This window comes from Euprymna scolopes, chromosome 26 (genome assembly GCF_053919585.1).
Source record: "Euprymna scolopes isolate OS-2025 chromosome 26, ASM5391958v1, whole genome shotgun sequence".
NCBI lineage: Eukaryota > Metazoa > Mollusca > Cephalopoda > Sepiida > Sepiolidae > Euprymna > Euprymna scolopes.
This window is the reverse complement of record NC_136507.1, coordinates 72,142,535-72,160,172: the sequence shown is the minus strand read 5'-3', so window position 1 is coordinate 72,160,172 and position 17,638 is coordinate 72,142,535. Positions and strand designations below refer to the sequence as shown.

At 32.4% G+C, this 17,638-nt stretch overlaps 1 protein-coding gene across 1 annotated transcript in view; it reads right to left on the bottom strand.

The window, feature by feature from the left end:
• The window catches only part of LOC145248170 (tRNA (32-2'-O)-methyltransferase regulator THADA-like), a 165,857-nt gene that overhangs the window by 105,472 nt on the left and 42,747 nt on the right, over positions 1 to 17,638 (bottom strand). The window contains exons 9-12 of the mRNA XM_080110009.1: positions 16,624 to 16,877; positions 14,273 to 14,338; positions 9,946 to 10,063; positions 1,314 to 1,386 (exon numbers count right to left, since the gene is read on the bottom strand). Coding sequence (XP_079966135.1) covers positions 1,314 to 1,386; positions 9,946 to 10,063; positions 14,273 to 14,338; positions 16,624 to 16,877 — 511 coding nt within the window. The remainder of the gene's footprint in view (positions 1 to 1,313; positions 1,387 to 9,945; positions 10,064 to 14,272; positions 14,339 to 16,623; positions 16,878 to 17,638) is intronic.

The following is a 17,638-nucleotide window of genomic DNA, read 5'->3' as shown; positions in this document are numbered from 1 at the left end:
AAAAAGGTATGATGGCTTGCTGTTTGTGTAAAGAACTGTATTGTTATCTTAGTGCAAATATTACCGTTGAACTGTTACTTTGTATTTTTATACATACATGAAAAGATGAACATTGATGAGTTTATAACAGACAATTACATACACACAATGACAATGAGGAGTTAATTTATACATACATGTAAGCATATGACACTGATGGATATATAACAAAGCCACTTGATGTAAGGAGCTAACAGAAATGGAATATGATCATTGAAAAGATAGGAGATGCTTATTGGCGTCAGTTTTCAAAAACCAAAGTTGGAAGAAAACAGTCAGCAGAAAGAGAATTCCACAAGCCTGTGGTTCTTGGAAAGAATCTACTGGAATAGAGAGGCTGTATTACAATGAGGCATCAAAATAGAGAATTGATAAAGACCACTAGACAAAAAAAATAAAACAAGCTGGAACAAAAGAAACAGGGAATAGATCCGACAATTCAGAAGAACACATGGCACAGGGTGGGCCAAAAGTCACTGACCCATTTTAATTTTAAATAACTTTAATTTCCAAGTGCTTTTTAATTTCATATTTTTTTTTATTTTTTCAGATCCTGAAAATTAATTATGGACAAATTCAGTATCATCCAATGTACAAAAATTGTACAATTTTATTATCAAAATCAATGCTCAATAATTCAATTGGCCATCTTCTAATCTCACTAGCCCCAACTTTTCTTGTAGGGATATCTAAAGGGAAAGGTTTTTGTTGACAAAACCCAATCTTTAATAGAGCTAAAGGAAAGCATCAGAAGAGAAATAGGATGAGAAACTTTGGAAAAGATTATGGCAGAGGTAACCAAAAGAGCTAAAATTTGTGAAGCAGAAAATGGGAGGCATTTGCAGGATGTTATTTTTCACATTTAACAATACAAGTTTCTCAAGCTTACTAAGGTAAAATAAAGTTTATCGCCTTTATTTTATGAAACTATAATTTCATGCATATAATTGTTAAAATGAAACAGTTATTTCAAATCAAAAATGGGTAAGTGACTTTTGGCCGATTCTGTAGTATTTTAAAAAATAAGACTGAGGCTAGCAACATCACATCTGTGAGAGTGAGGTTGTAGAGAAGAAGATTACAGATACATTCCTGCACCTTATCAAGAACTGTTAAATGGGATTCATCAGCTCAAATATGATAATAGTACTCCATACATGGTCTGATAGTAGATATGTAGAGAAAGAGAATAGCTGCAGGTGTGAGAACATGTTTAGTTATTGGTTACACAGTCATACAAACATCACAAGTGATAATAATCATTGTTGCCTTACCGCAAGTGACTGCAGCGTTACTGTAGACAGTAATCACATTTTGAAAGATGTTTCGAGCACTTAATCGCACAGCCTGAAAAAGAAAAAAAAAAAAATTTCTAATTTACATTGAACTTTATCTTTAGTCGTTAGATACCAATTAAACAAGTTTCCTTGAATTTAAATTTCTTCTTAAAACCCCTTTAGCTTAAGCCTTAAATTTTAAGACATTTTCATTTACGGATTCTAGACAAAGTTTTATAAGGTTATAGATTAATTTTAATCTTCATAAGGGGACCTAAAAGTGACACAAAACTGTTCCTAGAAGGTTTGTTTGTTTGTTTGTTTGTTTTGTTTTACGGCATATCAACCACTTTGGGGTCATTTAATGCCGAAAGGTTCGTTATGTTGTGTTAAATATTGGTTTGTTCTTCTTAAGGTTTTTTTTTTTTTTTTGTGGGGGGGGGGGGGTCTTTCCTTATATTTTTGAGTATATTTTAGTTTCTTTCAGAAAATTGATAATTTTTTGGGGATCAATCTTGTTTAATATTGTTTTCAGATTTTTTTCTTGGTAATACTTTGTTCGGATTTGTTCAAGGTCAATGCAGTTTGTCAGTATATGGTGTATTGTGTAGGGTTCTTGACACGTTATACAGTTTGGTGTCTCCTCCCCTTTTAGTAGATGTGAGTGGGTGATGTGAGTGTGACCTATTCGCAGTCTGGTCATTACTACCTCTTCCTTTCTTGTTAACTTTTTGGTGTCTCTCGTTCCAATATTTGGTGTTATTTGGAATAGTTTGTTTTTGGTGCATGAGCTCCAGTTTTCTTGCCATTTTCTCTTCAAAAATGTGTTTATTTTAGTCTTTAGGTCTGTATAGGGGATTTTTCCACTTATGTGGTTTTGTTGCAGAGTTTCCTTTGCTGCCTTATCTGCTTGTTCATTCATGTATATGCCGATATGGCTTGGTATCCAGCAAAAGATAATGTTTTTTTTCATGGTTATGGCATCTATTTTGTTTAGCAATTTTGTAATAAGTGGGTTTGTCATTTTTTTTTCTTTTAGAGATATGAGTATTGAAAGTGAGTCAGTAAATATGATATATTTTTGATGGTCATCATTGGTTATTATATTCAGTGCCAAATCTATGGCTGTTGCTTCTGCGCTGAAAATAGAAGATTCGTTTGGGAGCCTTTTCTTTAGTTTTATTTTTTTGTGGATGGCTGCGCATCCTACTTTATCTCCATCTTTTGATCCGTCAGTGTAAATTTGTGTATATTCTTTGTATGTATTCTGGATGATAAGTAGTTCTTCATGGAAGGTTGATGGGTGGGTTTTCGTTTTGGGATATTTATTTAATTTTAATATTATGTGTGGTTGTTTGATCATCCAGGGTGGAGTTTTTGATTTGTTATATTTATGTATTTTTGTAATGTCCATTTGGGCTTCTGTGAGAAGGTTTTTTATCCGGAGGCTGTAGGGCTTGATATCTTCTTTCTTGTTGAAGAGATGTGTGTATTGTGGGTGAAGGGTACATTGATATGCAGGATTTGTTGGACTTGATACCAGCTTTAGGTAATATTGTAGCGCTAACTTCTGTCGTCTTAGAATCAGTGGAGGCTCGTGGGCCTCTATATAGAGGCTTTCTACTGGAGAGGTTCTAAATGCTCCCAAGGCTAATCTTAATCCTTGATGGTGGATTGTATTTAGTTCTTTTATGTAGGACTTCCTTGCTGCTCCATAGATGAAGCATCCATAGTCCATTTTAGATCTGATTAGAGTTTGGTATAATTTTAATAATGTGACTTTGTCTGCACCCCAATCGGTGTGTGCTAGGACTTTGATCAATTGCATTGTCTTTTGGCATTTTGCTTTTAAATATTTTATATGCGGTATAAAGTTCAATTTTTTATCAAATATAATACCTAAATATTTATGTTGGTCGGTAAGTGGGATGTTCTTGTTATCCAGTTTCAGGTTGGGGTCGTGGTGGAATTTTCGTAATTTGCAAAAGTGGATGCATTTAGTTTTTTCCTCTGAGAATGTAAATCCATTTTCTATGGCCCATTTGTTTATTTTATTCAGACAGAGTTGTAGTTTGCGTTCGGCTGTTTGTATATATTTAGATTGGTAGTATATAAGTAGGTCGTCCACGTATAGGGCATTTTCAATTCCTGGGTCTATGTTTTTTATGATATTGTTTATTTTAATGTTGAAGAGGGTGACAGACAGGATACTGCCTTGGGGGACCCCCATTTCTTGATCTTTTTGGACTGAATAAGTGTTGTCCATCCGTACTTGGAAGTTTCTATTTGTTAAGAAATTTCTGATAATTTCTGGCATTCTACCCCTAAGTCCTAGTTCATACAGGTCTTTTTGGATTCCGTATTTCCAAGCGGTGTCATACGCCTTTTGCATGTCAAAAAAAAATTGCTATTAGATGTTCTTTTTTTGCAAATGCTTCTCTTATGCGTGTTTCCAGTTTTATTAAGTGATCGGTGGGGCTTCTATTTTTCCTGAAACCCGACTGGCTTTCTGTAATTAGATTTTTGCTTTCCAAGTACCAATTTAATCTTTCGTTAATCATTCTTTCAAAAGTTTTGCACAAACAACTAGTTAGTGCAATGGGTCGGTAGTTTGTTGGGTTTGTATGGTCTTTTTTTGGTTTGGGTATTGGGATTACTGTTGCCTGCTTCCAGTTTTTTGGAATGTTGTTAGTTATCCATATCTCATTGTAAATTTGTAATAAGTAGTCCAGTGATGGTTTTGGTAGTTTTTTGAGGAATTGATAATGGATCTCGTCGGGGCCGACTGCTGTATCGGGAGATTTGTTTATTGCCTCCTCTAGTTCTGCACTGTTGAATAATTGATTGTAGTTTTCTTCATTTTTTGATTTGAAGTTTATTTTTATTTTTTCTTCATTTTTCTTTATAGCTTGGAATTTTTTATTTTGGTTTTTTGATGATGAGTTCATTGAGAATTGTTCTGCTAATTTATTTGCGATATTTTGTTTGTCGGTAATCTTTGTGTTGTCGCATATAAGGTGTTTAATAGGGTTCTTTGTATTTTTTCCTGCTATTTTTCTGACCATCTCCCATACTTTTTTGGGTTTTGTGTTTTGATTAATTTTTGTTACATAATCTTTCCACGAGTTCCGTTTTGATTCTTTGATAGTTTTCCGTGCTTTGGCTTTGCTGTTTTTATAGGTGTCCAAATTTTCTTTCGTAGGACTGTTTTTAAATTTCCTTAGGTTTGCACGTCTGGCTCTTATAGCTTCTTTGCATTCTTTATTGTACCAGGGTTTGTTATATTTTGTAGTAGTGGAACTTTTTGGTATGTTCTCCTCGGCTATTGTGAGTAGGGTGTTGCTGAAATATGTGATGTGTTCTAAGTCAGGATTCGCTTCAGGTATTAATCTGTATTGACATGTATTTTGGAAATTTTCCCAATTTGCCTTTTGTAAATTCCAGCGGGGTGTTTTGTCTTCTGGCTTGGGATTCTCGTTTTCTATTATGATTGGGAAGTGGTCACTTCCGCATGCATCCTTATGTGTTCTCCAGCTATAATCCATGTATATAGTTGGGTCACATAGTGTTATATCGATTGCTGATAGGGTTCCCGTTGGTGGGTGCATATATGTATTCTCTTTGTTGTTGAGTAGGCATAGATCGTTTTGGTTAATTATTTTTTCTATGGTTTGGCCTCTTTTGTTGTTTTTTTTACTGCCCCACCATATATTATGACTATTGAAGTCTCCCAACAGTAGAAAAGGTTTAGGTAGTTGTTTGATTATATTGTTTAATTCAGTTTCGTTTATTGTTTCATTTGGTGGTATATAGAGTGAGCATAGGGTTATTGTTTTGTGTAGTGTTGCAGTTATTGCAACAGCTTGCATATTTGTTTTTAAGTTCACTTTGCTGTGTGGAATGTTTTCGTTTATCAGTATTGATGATCCACCGGTGGCTTTGCATGATAATTTGTTTATGTGGTTGTATATTGAGTAGTGTTTTATGTTAATTTTGTCATTTTCTTTTAAGTGTGTTTCCTGTAGGCAAATTATTGCAGGACATAAGGATTTGATAAGTATTTGCATTTCTTCGATATTAATTTTTAATCCTCTTATGTTCCACTGTAGGATTTTGTTAGTCATGGTTTATATTTTCTTTTGGTTTTGGACTGTTGGTGTTTATGTCTACGTCCATAGTTTCGATGTTAGTTTGGGTGTTTCTTTTGGAAGTGGATGGTCTGTTTCTTGTTTCTGGTGAGAGGCTTTTTTTGGGTTTTGGTCTGGGACTTTTAGATTTACTTTGTCTTGACTGTCTTTTTTGGCTATCAGTTTCAACTAGTTCAAATTTATTTTCATTTTCAATTAATACTAATTCTGTTTTTTGTTTGTCATTTTGTTTTTGGGGGGTAGTTTTTTTGTTGTTCTGTTCTATTTCCATTTTTTCTGTTGTTGTGTGTTTATTTTTAACATCTGTTTTTGTCCTTGTTTGTGACTTGGATCTTTCACGTTTTGATAATTGAGGAGGTTTCATTTCTTTAGGGATTGATTCCTCAATATTGATGGAAGTTTTTCTGATTTCCTTTGTTTCGTTTTCTTTTATACTGGGTTGTTCGTTTCTGACTTTTATTTGGCTGTTGGAGTTTATTTTCAGTTCTGATAAAAAAGATTTTAATTCTTCAAGTATGTTCTTTAGTTCTTTTGCTAGGTTTGCAATTTCTGGAGCAAGGTTTAGTTCATTGTAGTTGTACATTTTGTTTGCTTGTTGGGTTATTGTGGCATATGAGTTTTTGGTGCGATTTGTGACTTCTTTGCGGGCTTCTTGGAAGGTTATATTTTTTTGATATTTGATTGTTATTATTTCCTTCTCTTGATTATATATTTTGCACTGTTTTGAGTGAGAGTGGTGCTCTTCTTGACAGTTTGTGCATTTGGTTTTATTTGGACAGTCTTCTTCATCGTGGTCTGGGTTTTTTTCACTGCAGTTTCCACATGTGAAGAATCTTAGACATTGGTCTTTATTATGTCCAAACTTTTGGCAGTTGTAGCATTGTAAAGGTTTTGGGATGTATTGTTCTATTTTCGTTCTTTCATAACCTATATTGATGGTCTCTGGTATTTGAGGATAATTGAATGTTAATATATAAGTGTTTGTATATATTACCTCTCCTTTTTTTTTAAATGTGATTCTTTTTACATCTGTGACCCCTTGGTTTTTTAGTTCTGTTTTGATTTCTTCTGTTGTGCAGACGGAGATTTCCTGGTTTTTTATGACTCCTTTGGAGTAGTTTAGTGTTTGGTGTGGATAAGCTTTGATGTTTGTTTCATGCAATTTTTGTAGTTGAAGTAGAGTTTTGGCCTGTTTTTTATTTAGTACTTCTACCAATATGGTACCATTCCTTAATTTTTTGACATTTTTAGGTGTTATTTTGCTTGATATTACCTTTTGGATAATGAAGGGTGACATTTTAGTTAACGGTATATTAGACGTTGCTTCTAGCACGATGAATCTTGGAAAGTTTGTATCTTCATTGTCGCTGTCAGAGTCAATTTCTGTGTGTGGTCTCTTGGATTTTTTGGTATTCATAATAATTTTTGAAAAATTCATCAGCCATGCTCCCCACCCTCCTCGGAGCCCCTTATGGGGAAGAACTATGAGGGGGTAAATCCCATTCGCCTCGGTTCTCCAGGGCTACATAGCTGGTATACTCAAACATGGGGAGGTTTCCAAGCATTCACAATATATGGTTATGCCCACCCAAGTATGGGATTTCCCTGTATTTTTATTATTCCTGATGGTTACCTTTTTCCCAGCTTGATTGACCCTTCAGCCATCGCTTATTAATTCAGTTTATTGTTTATGTTGAGTGTTAGTGTGTTTTTGTTTGGATTGTCTGAATTAGTGCTTGTCATGACCAACCGATTGATTGGATCGGGCCTATCCAACCTCCCGTCTAGCCTAGTAAGGGCCAAAGTGGTGTGTTGTAGTATCATGTTATTATTTCCTAGGCATGTTCCACTCAACCACCAGGATCCCGTTCTTAATGCATTACGGGTTGCCACCAACGGTCAACTGGTGGTCCCATTGAAGGATTTTTACCCTCTGCAGGGGGGCAGTTGGTATGTTCTATCGCCCTACCAACTAGGCAAAAAAAAAAAAAAAAAAAAAAAAAAAAAAAAAGGTGAGGAGGTGAAGGAAAAAGAAAACGAGGGAGGGGAGGGGGAGGAGAATGTTGTTTTTGTTTTTGTTTTCGCAGAACATGACTAAGTTTTGCAAAAGGGAATAAAAAAACAAAGACATCTATGTAGGTGCGTTTCATCTCAGGAAGTCAGTAGACAGCCTGATCTGGTAGCACCAGGTTCCTAGAAGGAATTAATCTCCTAGTATATATATTAAATAAAGTAATGACTGATTTTCTTCTGTATCTTTGTGAGTAATTTAAATACAAGATCAATAATAAAATCTTTTTATATGAAATCATTGTTCTATGGTATTTAAAAAATTTTTGATTAATTTTAGTATTTTAATATTTAATCCTGATTTATATTATAAAATATGTCAAAAATGTCCGAAAGCAATCAGCTTTGATCAATGTGGGTTTTTTCCTTATATCAGACAACTGCTATTCAATTTGGACAATCCCCTTTTTATGGGGAGCTGATTTCCTCCCAACATCTTGGGGAAACAAAAAAAAAAAATAAATAAAAAAAACCCTTCCCGCAGTAAATAAAATACTGCCCCGCAGTCAAAGTTGACCTCATTAAGTAATTAAATACGGGCACCTGTCAATTCTAAATACTTAAATAAATTCAAACATGTTTCCGTTAGTATTTCGTGATGGCCCAGTGGTTAACGTTGCACATTTTTTTTTCACACTTTAATTTCCAACTTCGACTCAAGGGTTCGGGTTCGATCCTTCATACTTACCTACCAAAACTTTTTTTTTTATTTTAACCTCCCCCCAACACAAACACTCGGGTGTTTTGATTTACCTAAAACCACACACACCTCCAAACACCCGGGCAACGCCTAGTCTTCTATAAATATAAAAGTGAATATGTGTGTATGTATGTATGTTCGCTTTTTGTGTATGTCCAAGAAAGGATTTTTTTTGGCGGCTTCGAGGACGTCGCTCATTTTAAAAACTTTTTATATCACGTCGAAATCATAATATCTATAAGTTACGAACTGGGATCGCGTGTATTTAATTTGCCCGACTTTTGAAAGCTAAATATTCAACATTTTTCGATTGCCGCATGTAGATTCGCCTTTTTCGTATAATAAAAGCGAAATTAATTTGTTACATCGTTCCCAGCACGATTCGCCGGGAACGTCCAAAATCAGCTTTGATCAATGAGGTTGTTTCCTTATATCAGACAATTGCTATTCAATTTAGACTTTCAATGGGGAGCTGGTTTCACCCCCTCCTATCATCTTGGGGAAGCCCAAACTGTCTCGCAGTAAATGAAAAATCAATCCCGCAGTGAAACAAAGTAAACAAACACCAAAAAACTGCCCCGTCATCGTAACGCTCCCGCGATGACCTCATTAAGCAGCAACCTGTCATCCAAACCTCCTTGACTTGACTCACTTTAATCGCTCTTACATTAACATTGTTGCCGTAGCACAGGTGTTCAGGCTCAGCCTATAGGCCTCAAAGCTCCGGGTTCGAGCCCACATGCCACCAACCCTCCATCTTATTTTTTTTTAAATCGCTATCGTTAAGTTTCCTTTTTGATCCCTCCCCCCCACACACACACCAAGCACACACACCTACAAATACTCGGGCAATGCCGGATAATAGAAAGTAGGTCAGGCCATCTTCTTGGCATACCCAGAAATCAAGTGATTAGAGAGAGGAGGGAGATAGCATCTCATTTGATTGGTTGATTAGAGAGAGGAGGGAGATAGCATCTCATTTGATTGGTTGATTAGATTGTGTAGGGCCAATTACTGTCTTCAGGAACTTTTATGTCTTCATCATTCCCAATATATTATAAATATTCTGATCTCCTCAGTATACAGAAAGCCATCCAAAAGAACCTGACGCGAACTCCTCCGAAAGGTGAAATAAATCTTAGTGGAAATGACTTAAAAATTGTATAGTAAGTTATAAAAATATACATGGCAATCAAGCTACACAAATTTTTTGCATTTCATTCTCGTGAGGATTTATCAATCTAATGCATAGAGAATTGATGTTATCATTTGTATATATACACACACGTGGTATTAACTTTACCAATCAGATTCTTTGTTATTCGCACTCCCATTTTCAGTAGCCAATGGCCATGCTTTTATAAGACAAGGGTTCAGCTGAATTGTAATTCACCTTACTCATATATATATATATATATATATATATATGGAACAAATAATAAATATTTACACATGCAGATATATGTGAAAAAAAAATGAAAAAAGGAAAAAAAAAATCAAAATCGTTTATATGATATTCCTAACAAAGCTTTTATACTTTTCCACTTGAAAAAAACAAAAAACAAAACACATTCATATGTCTCTTATTAATACAAGATCATTCTGTGATTTGTGATATAAATATTGCTTCAAAATTAGATGCAATTAAACAAGATGTCTTAACAGAGAGAACCTTTCAGAGAGATGCATGGATGCATCTCCGAATACTTACATCCGAATGGTCTTCCCAGGCAGTCCAGATGAAATCCAGAATTTGCGATAAAGTTCCTTGTTCTTCTTTCATCAAAATAATGGTCTCTTTGCAGATTTTGTTTGCCTGCAAAGCTGCACTAACAGAAGAAAAAAATATATATATATACCAAAAACCTGTTAATTTTCTTGATTATAAAGATCAACATCCAAGATACAAAACAGACGATATTTTAAATGAACTTTTAATCTTGAAATAATCTATTATATAAAGGGCTGTTGTCTGGGTTTTTTTTTTTCTTATTTTGTTCTAGACAGGGATGGTGTATCCTATCAGATGCAAGAAATTCACCCACTTTCTCATACAGCCCAACTGAGAGATCCTGTTAAGATTCTGTCTCTTTAAGTGTAATTGTTTGTATCTCTTGCACTTGGTTCACTGGGGATATTTACCAGGTAGTTTTTGAAATTCTTTTTCATTGGTTTGATTGCTACTTTAATTACTGGAATGATGAAGATCTTTCCAAGATTCCAATTTTTCTTGATGTCATACATAAGACATTGGTATTTCATTATCCTTTCTCTCTCAGCTTTGTTTAAGCCAAACAAACAGGACACTAGAGATTTTCAAAGGGTAATTTATAGAAGACCATACAATGCAGAGGTTTATCTATCCATTACACCTCTGTATTGTACGCCCTTCTATAACTTACTTTTTTTTATACACACTAAACAATGCTTCAAGCAAACTACATCAAACTCTTAATGTCATGTCTGTTTCTTTTAGATTTAAATTGTATTCAAGACGAACAGGAAAATTAGTGACTTATCAATAACCAACCTATTGAGAAACAAGTTTTCTTAATAATCACCATTAATTTAACATGCTGGAATATATTGGATAGCTTTAAGAAACTGACCTCCAAATTAACCTATCTCTAGCCAGGCCTTTATTGATCCCTCTCTCTCAAGTTCGTTTTTATCATGTCCTCTCATGTTTGCATGCAAACTGGACCTGCTTCCTCAACTGTTCTACATCTAACATGAGAACTAAATCTTTTTGTAAAATTGTTTGAACCCTGGCTCTTATGTTGTATGGAATCTATCATCTTCATTTCCACCACTCTCTCTTTCTGCTTATTAAAAGTCAGAGGTATACAATGGAATAAAAAGATTAAAATAGTTATAAACAAAAAGGAATATCACCAGTAGTAATAATATTATTTAATACGTAACTGTAGAAAAAGAAAGAGAGAGCAAGAGATATAATAAGCAAAACAAGATTAATTTTGGATTTTGTCTATTTTTTATATTTCACTGGCTTTGCAAACTTACTTATTTCTGATTTGATCAATCTAACCCAAGTATAAAAGGTGACACAACGGGTTATATTTTTGTCTTGTACACACTAATATATATATATATATATATATATATATATATATATGCACACACATTTTATTTTTACAGAAAAACAGGTTTTTCTGTAAAAGACTGAGGAAGCTACAGACAACCAAAAAAACGGCCGAGTAGCTGAAACAATAATGTAACAGAAAGATACGGTAATAAAAAATAAAACGCATATTTGCTCTACAACAGTATTGAGCACTTTCTTAAGTTTTTATTAATTACCATCTTCACTAGATACATATATATATATATATATATATATATTATATATATATATATTATATATATATTAGTGTATGTATGTATGTATATATATATATATATATACATACATACATACACTAAAGAAGCTTTGAGTATTTTATTAAAAACAAACTAAAATATAGTTTAAATACCAAGAGATACTAATCAAGTTTAACATATTGCAGACTTAGCACTTGCCTAAACTGACTTACAGCCAGAAAATTCATGATTACAAAAGGGAATTCAACTATATAACACTAAAAAAAAAAAATGAATAAATAAACTTAAGTTGTTAAATAGAAAATAGGGATCATCAGCTGTTTGCCATGTAGCTGTTTAGGAGATTTAAAAAACAGGACAACCGTTAAATTCATAGCTGTCCAATAGAAAATACCACTTCCTCAAAATCAAAATGTAGACATATTATTATATATATATATATATATATATATATATATATATATATATATATATATATATAGTTTTAAAAATAATAGGCAGAAGTTTCTGGAGAGCTCTTTCGGCTATCATCTCGTCAGGAGAAAATCGATAGCGAACAAAATAATATTGTGTCGAAAAAACCAAAAACCATTTAAAGATTTTGGAGTCTGTCTCTATTGCGGTGCGTCAACCTTCTTTGTGCCGGCAAAAAGAAACATCAAACACATTGTTTCTCTTTGGGGAACTTTGAATCTTTTCTCCCGCTTTTTTCTTTTTTTTCCTCCCTCGTTGTGCTAATATTTTAATCGTTTTTAAACGTTAATAAATTTATTTAGTGTCCCCGTACTTTTGGCACATTTAATAAGTTCCCCATTAGAACTCTTTATTTTTCGACACAATATTATTTTGTTCGCTATCGATTTTCTCCCGACGAGATGATAGCTGAAAGAGCTCTCGAGAAACTTCCGCCTATTATTTTTAAAACTATATATAAATTCTGTACCTCTAAACATTTATTTATATATATATATATATAAAATAAAATAAAAATTACAATTAAATTTACCAAAATGATCCAAGATGGTAAAATTAAAGTATATTATAAATATTAAAGAATTAATATTTATAAAATTATCTCAGCCAGATGTAAAAGCTCGATAAAACCAGATAGGAAATAGAGCTTATAATATACATACACACACACATATATATATATATATATAGAGAAAATAAAAAAGGAACAAACCGTATTATGTGTTCACCAACGTTTCGTCTTTATTTCGAGACTTCCTAATAAAGACGAAACGTTGGTGAACACATAATACGGTTTGTTCCTTTTTTATTTTCTCTATTTTGTCGGAATACTATTTCCATTATTTTCATCATATATATATATATATATATATATATATATATATATATATATGTAATGGGAGGATTCCAATATTTTTCTTGATTCTGATACAATTCCCGATTCCGTACTAAACTCCTGATTCCGATTCTTATAAGTCTCTAAATATTTAATTATAGTTGTTATTCCCCCCCCCTTTACCATAAAACACATAAAAATACACTTGATCTATTGATTTTAATTTTACTATTAGTTTAAAATCAATAAATATTTATTATTTTATCATTACTAACAACAGTGGAAGAATTTGTTTTAAACAAAATCAATAAAAAAACAATGAAAGGAATCATTTTTGGCATCAGAAAATAGGGAAAAATTTTTCCAATTCCGATTCCAATACCCTAAAAAGTTCCAATTTTTCCAATTCCCAAGTATTCGTCCCAACACTAATATATATATTTTACAATTTTAATATAAATTTCAAACAAAATAAATATGTGTTTATTTTGTAATAATGCGCTGTTTTGGCTTCTAACGTATTTAATATATATTTATTCAAACTCAACCAACGCTTCTATCAAGAAACACAAACCCTAACGATAACTTTGGTATATTTATATTTTAACTTCATGAATCAGCATTGGTCTTTTTAGAACAACATTTCCAAAAGTTGCAAAAATTGGAAAGTTTCTATATAAACGACTTTAAATTGATGCCATGCAATGAACTCTTTTGATAGGGAACCTAGAGTCTATAGTTGAATAGAGGATTATTTTTGATGCAGTGACTGTGTTCTTTAGGGCGTTTTTTGGGTACTTGTACAGTTTAGTCAAGACATTAAAAAATGAAAATATTGAAAAAAGGTTATATTGCACGTATACGTTATGGAACAAAGGTCTCTGAAAAAAATTTCACTTAATTTCATCAAGTAGTTTTTTTGTTTTTTTTTACAGTGAAAAAAACAATTTGTTATGATACCAAGCAAAAGGTTTCATTTTTAGGAAAAAAAGAGAGAATTAAAGATGGGGAGGGAGTATCGGCGCTTTACATGGAGTTATCTCCCCGTGGCGTGTTCACACAATGGTTGACTTCAACGCAATCTCATAACATGTTTTTCCGCTGTAAAAAACAAAAAAAACAAAAAAAAAACTAATCGATCAAATTAAATGAATTTTTTTTTTCGGAGATCTTCAGTCCAAAACAGATACGTACAATATAACCTTTTTCCAATATTTTCATTTTTTAATGTCTTGACTAAACTGTACAAGTACCGTTTTTTGTTATTGGAATCAGAAAAAATATTGGAATCGTCCCATCACTGTTAAATCTAAAGATTCAAACATACTTTTTGTATAATTGTTTGAAAACAATTAAAAGAGAAAGAAAAAAAAGTGCTCTGTCTTACCCCATCTTGGCAGTCCACAGGGCTAAGCATTTACAGCCAAGAAGTTTGCAAGCTGAACCTTCACTCCTAGAAATTGAATTCAGTACAAAAATGAAAAATTAATTTTATTGGTCATAAAAACGTTTACAATTTAAAATAATTTTTTTTTTTGTCCAGAATTCCCTGTATATCAAAAACAAAAATAAAGAAAAATCTGTATTATGTGACAAAACGAAAACGTCATATTCCAAAAGTCATAAATTGATCAAGTAATGTTTTTTTTTTTAAACTAAGTAAAAGTTTTTTAAACTAAATAAATCAACTTTTATGAGGCAGCCAATGTGGAGTCTCGCTCTGCTACCTTGAAAGAAACAAAGATAAAATTTCAGATATTCAAATTGTGATTTTTTTTTGTTTTCAGCCTTGTAATGGTTTTGATTTACCATTAATTGCTTCTTGGCCTTCGGGACAAGATCAAAGTGTAGTATCTGTTCTTCAGATGCTGCACTTCTATTTCTTGTTCTCTTTCGGTGAAGGAGAAATCCTTCACGACTGAGACAATTTTTATTTTTGTACCTTTTCTCCACGTTAAAAAACGACCCTGGTGTCTAACTCTGTCCCGTGGGGAGGCATAGTAAATAGGTACCATTAATTGCTTAAAATTATCAAAAAAAAAATGAGTTCCTATATATGAAAAAAAAGTTAGATCAATTTACGTGACTTTTTCCAATATGATCTTTTCATTCCATGACATTAAACATTGTAAAGATTTTTCTGTATTTTTGGTTTTTAATACAGGGGGAATTTTGGGCAATCACCAAATAATTTTTTTTCCAATAAAACGTTTAGAACACTAAAGAGTAGGCTCATGGAATACATTTCAGAGATTTATTGTGTTGATTAAAGTTAATAAAGATTTGGAAGAATTAGCATATCAGATCTTTGGTATAGCTTACTCTGTCGTCAATCTCATGACTCATTCTTGTTGAAAAATGTGGTTTTCTTTACTATACATTGCAGAACAGTACCAAATATGAACATGAGAATACTCTTTCTTGCATTCACACATATACTAAACATTTTTTGGGGGGGTGGGGGTGGGGGCAAAGAATACTAGGAACGGAACCAACCAAAGGAATCATAGACATTTAAATTCTACAATCTGGTTTACAAAGGATTCAACCTTTTTGTCTGAATTAGTTATGGCTCAGTACAATCACAGGAAACCATCCTCCCAAGCATTATCCCCTTCGGAGAGGAGTTGGTTTATTGCTAGTTGTTTTTTTTTTTTTTTTTTAAATTCTAACAATCTAACCAGAGCTCAATGGGTCACATTTTTTCTAATATATATATATATATATATATATATATATATATATATATATATACGTGTGTGTGTGTGTGTGTGTGCTGGTTGGTTGCATTCCATTGACTGAAGGAAATAAGGAGTTCAAAATCATAACGTTTATATTTTTATTTCGAGAATGCTTACATTTTCTTTTTTTACTGACTTACACGCTTTTTGCAACCCACAACAAAACATGGTTTTTAGTCTAACACCTAATACTAAATAAATGAACTTATTGCAACAAAACTATTCCCAGTTGGAGGTGGCATTTTTGTTTTTTTGGGTATATTTGAGCACAGAGGAGTGTCCATAATAATAAAAATTAAAACACATATAGAGTGAACTTTATATATTAGTACCGGCTGAAACAATTGTTTACTCTTATAATCAATAAAGGAACTTGATCCATTTACATAATTTTTGGAATATGACATTTTCGTTCCATGATGGATAAGTAGACTACAAAGATTTTTCTGTATTTTTATGTTTTAAAAATTAATTAATTAGGTTGAATTCTGGATAAGAAGCAAAAAATAAATAAAAATAAAAAGGAACTTGTACAGTTTAATGAAGACATTAAAAAATGAAAATATCAAAAAAAGGTTATATGGTACGTATTCGTTTTGGACTGAAAAAAAAAAATTTCAGTTAATTTGATTGCATAGTTTTTTATTTTTTTACAGCAGAAAAACATTTTTATGACAGCGTGTTGAAGATAGGCATCTGGGAATTTTTTGAACACGCCATGGGGAGATAACTCAATGTAAAGCGCCGGCACTCCCGCCCCAACTTTAATACTAGCTTATCTTCCTAAAAATCGAACCTTTTGCTTGGTGTCATAAATTGTTTTTTTTGCTGTAAAAAAACCTACTTGATGAAATTTTTTTTCAGAGAACTTCATTCCATAACGGATACGTATATCTTAAACTTTTGTTTCGATATTTTCATTTTTTAATGTGTTGATTAAACTGTACAAGTACTAAATAAAAAACCCAAAACAAGTAGAGTCTCAAATAAAATTTACCTTTCAATTATGGCAAATAGTTGATGTAGAATAGCATGAAACAAGATGGATTTGTCTCCAATTATCGGAGAAGGTTGAACAAGTTCAGACGGTGATGCCAAAGCCAAAATAGCAAAAATCAAGGAAAGCGAAGAGGAGGCAGGCAGAGCGCTGAGCAATAGCCACTCAGAGTGAGAGGTAGTATCATTGAACCAGGATGGTGAAAATGGGCAGCATGGTTGATCATGTGGAACTTGTTGAAACAAGGGAGATAACTAAAAAGAAAAAAAAAAACCAGCAAATTCTCTAAATGCTTTTTAAGATAAATTATGAATTTTTTGTATTGTTTTCTGATGATAATCTGAATTATTTATAACTAGTAAATATTTTACTTATATTTTATTTAATCCTTTAGAATTTAAAACAGTCATTTTTTATCAAAACTAAGAACATTAAAAAAAAAATCTAATACATAAATTTAAATCAGATTATAGAAGTTAGACCCATATAGCAATGCGCCTGCAAAATCGATATTCAATTCTAATTGGCCAATTTTTCTTTGTAATTGTAGCATCATGTTCTTTGCAATAAAAAACTTTACTTTAGTTTATTTCAAAGAATACTTATAGATAAAATGATTTTTTAATAATGCTCTTAATCCCCACCAAATTAAATTAATAAAAAAAAACTTAATGGTTACTAATATTTTTAGGTGATTTGAATTGGCTTTTATGAGCTGTACACATGTTTAGTTACAGAGAGTAATTTTGTCTCATTCCATTATATGAAAGTATAAATAAAAAGATGTTGGCCTTGAAGAGGTTTGAATGTCCATAGTTATGACTGAAACATATATTGCAAATGTATAAGCAAATAAGGTATGTGAAAATAAAAATCTTGCACATATAACTAGAAGAATACCCATTCTAGGTTGGATAAATGAACGAAACAGTTTTGCAGCAATCCTTACTCCAATTTTAATCAAAATTTATTACATAATTCTTATTTCTAGAAAATGTGTAATATTTACAACTTA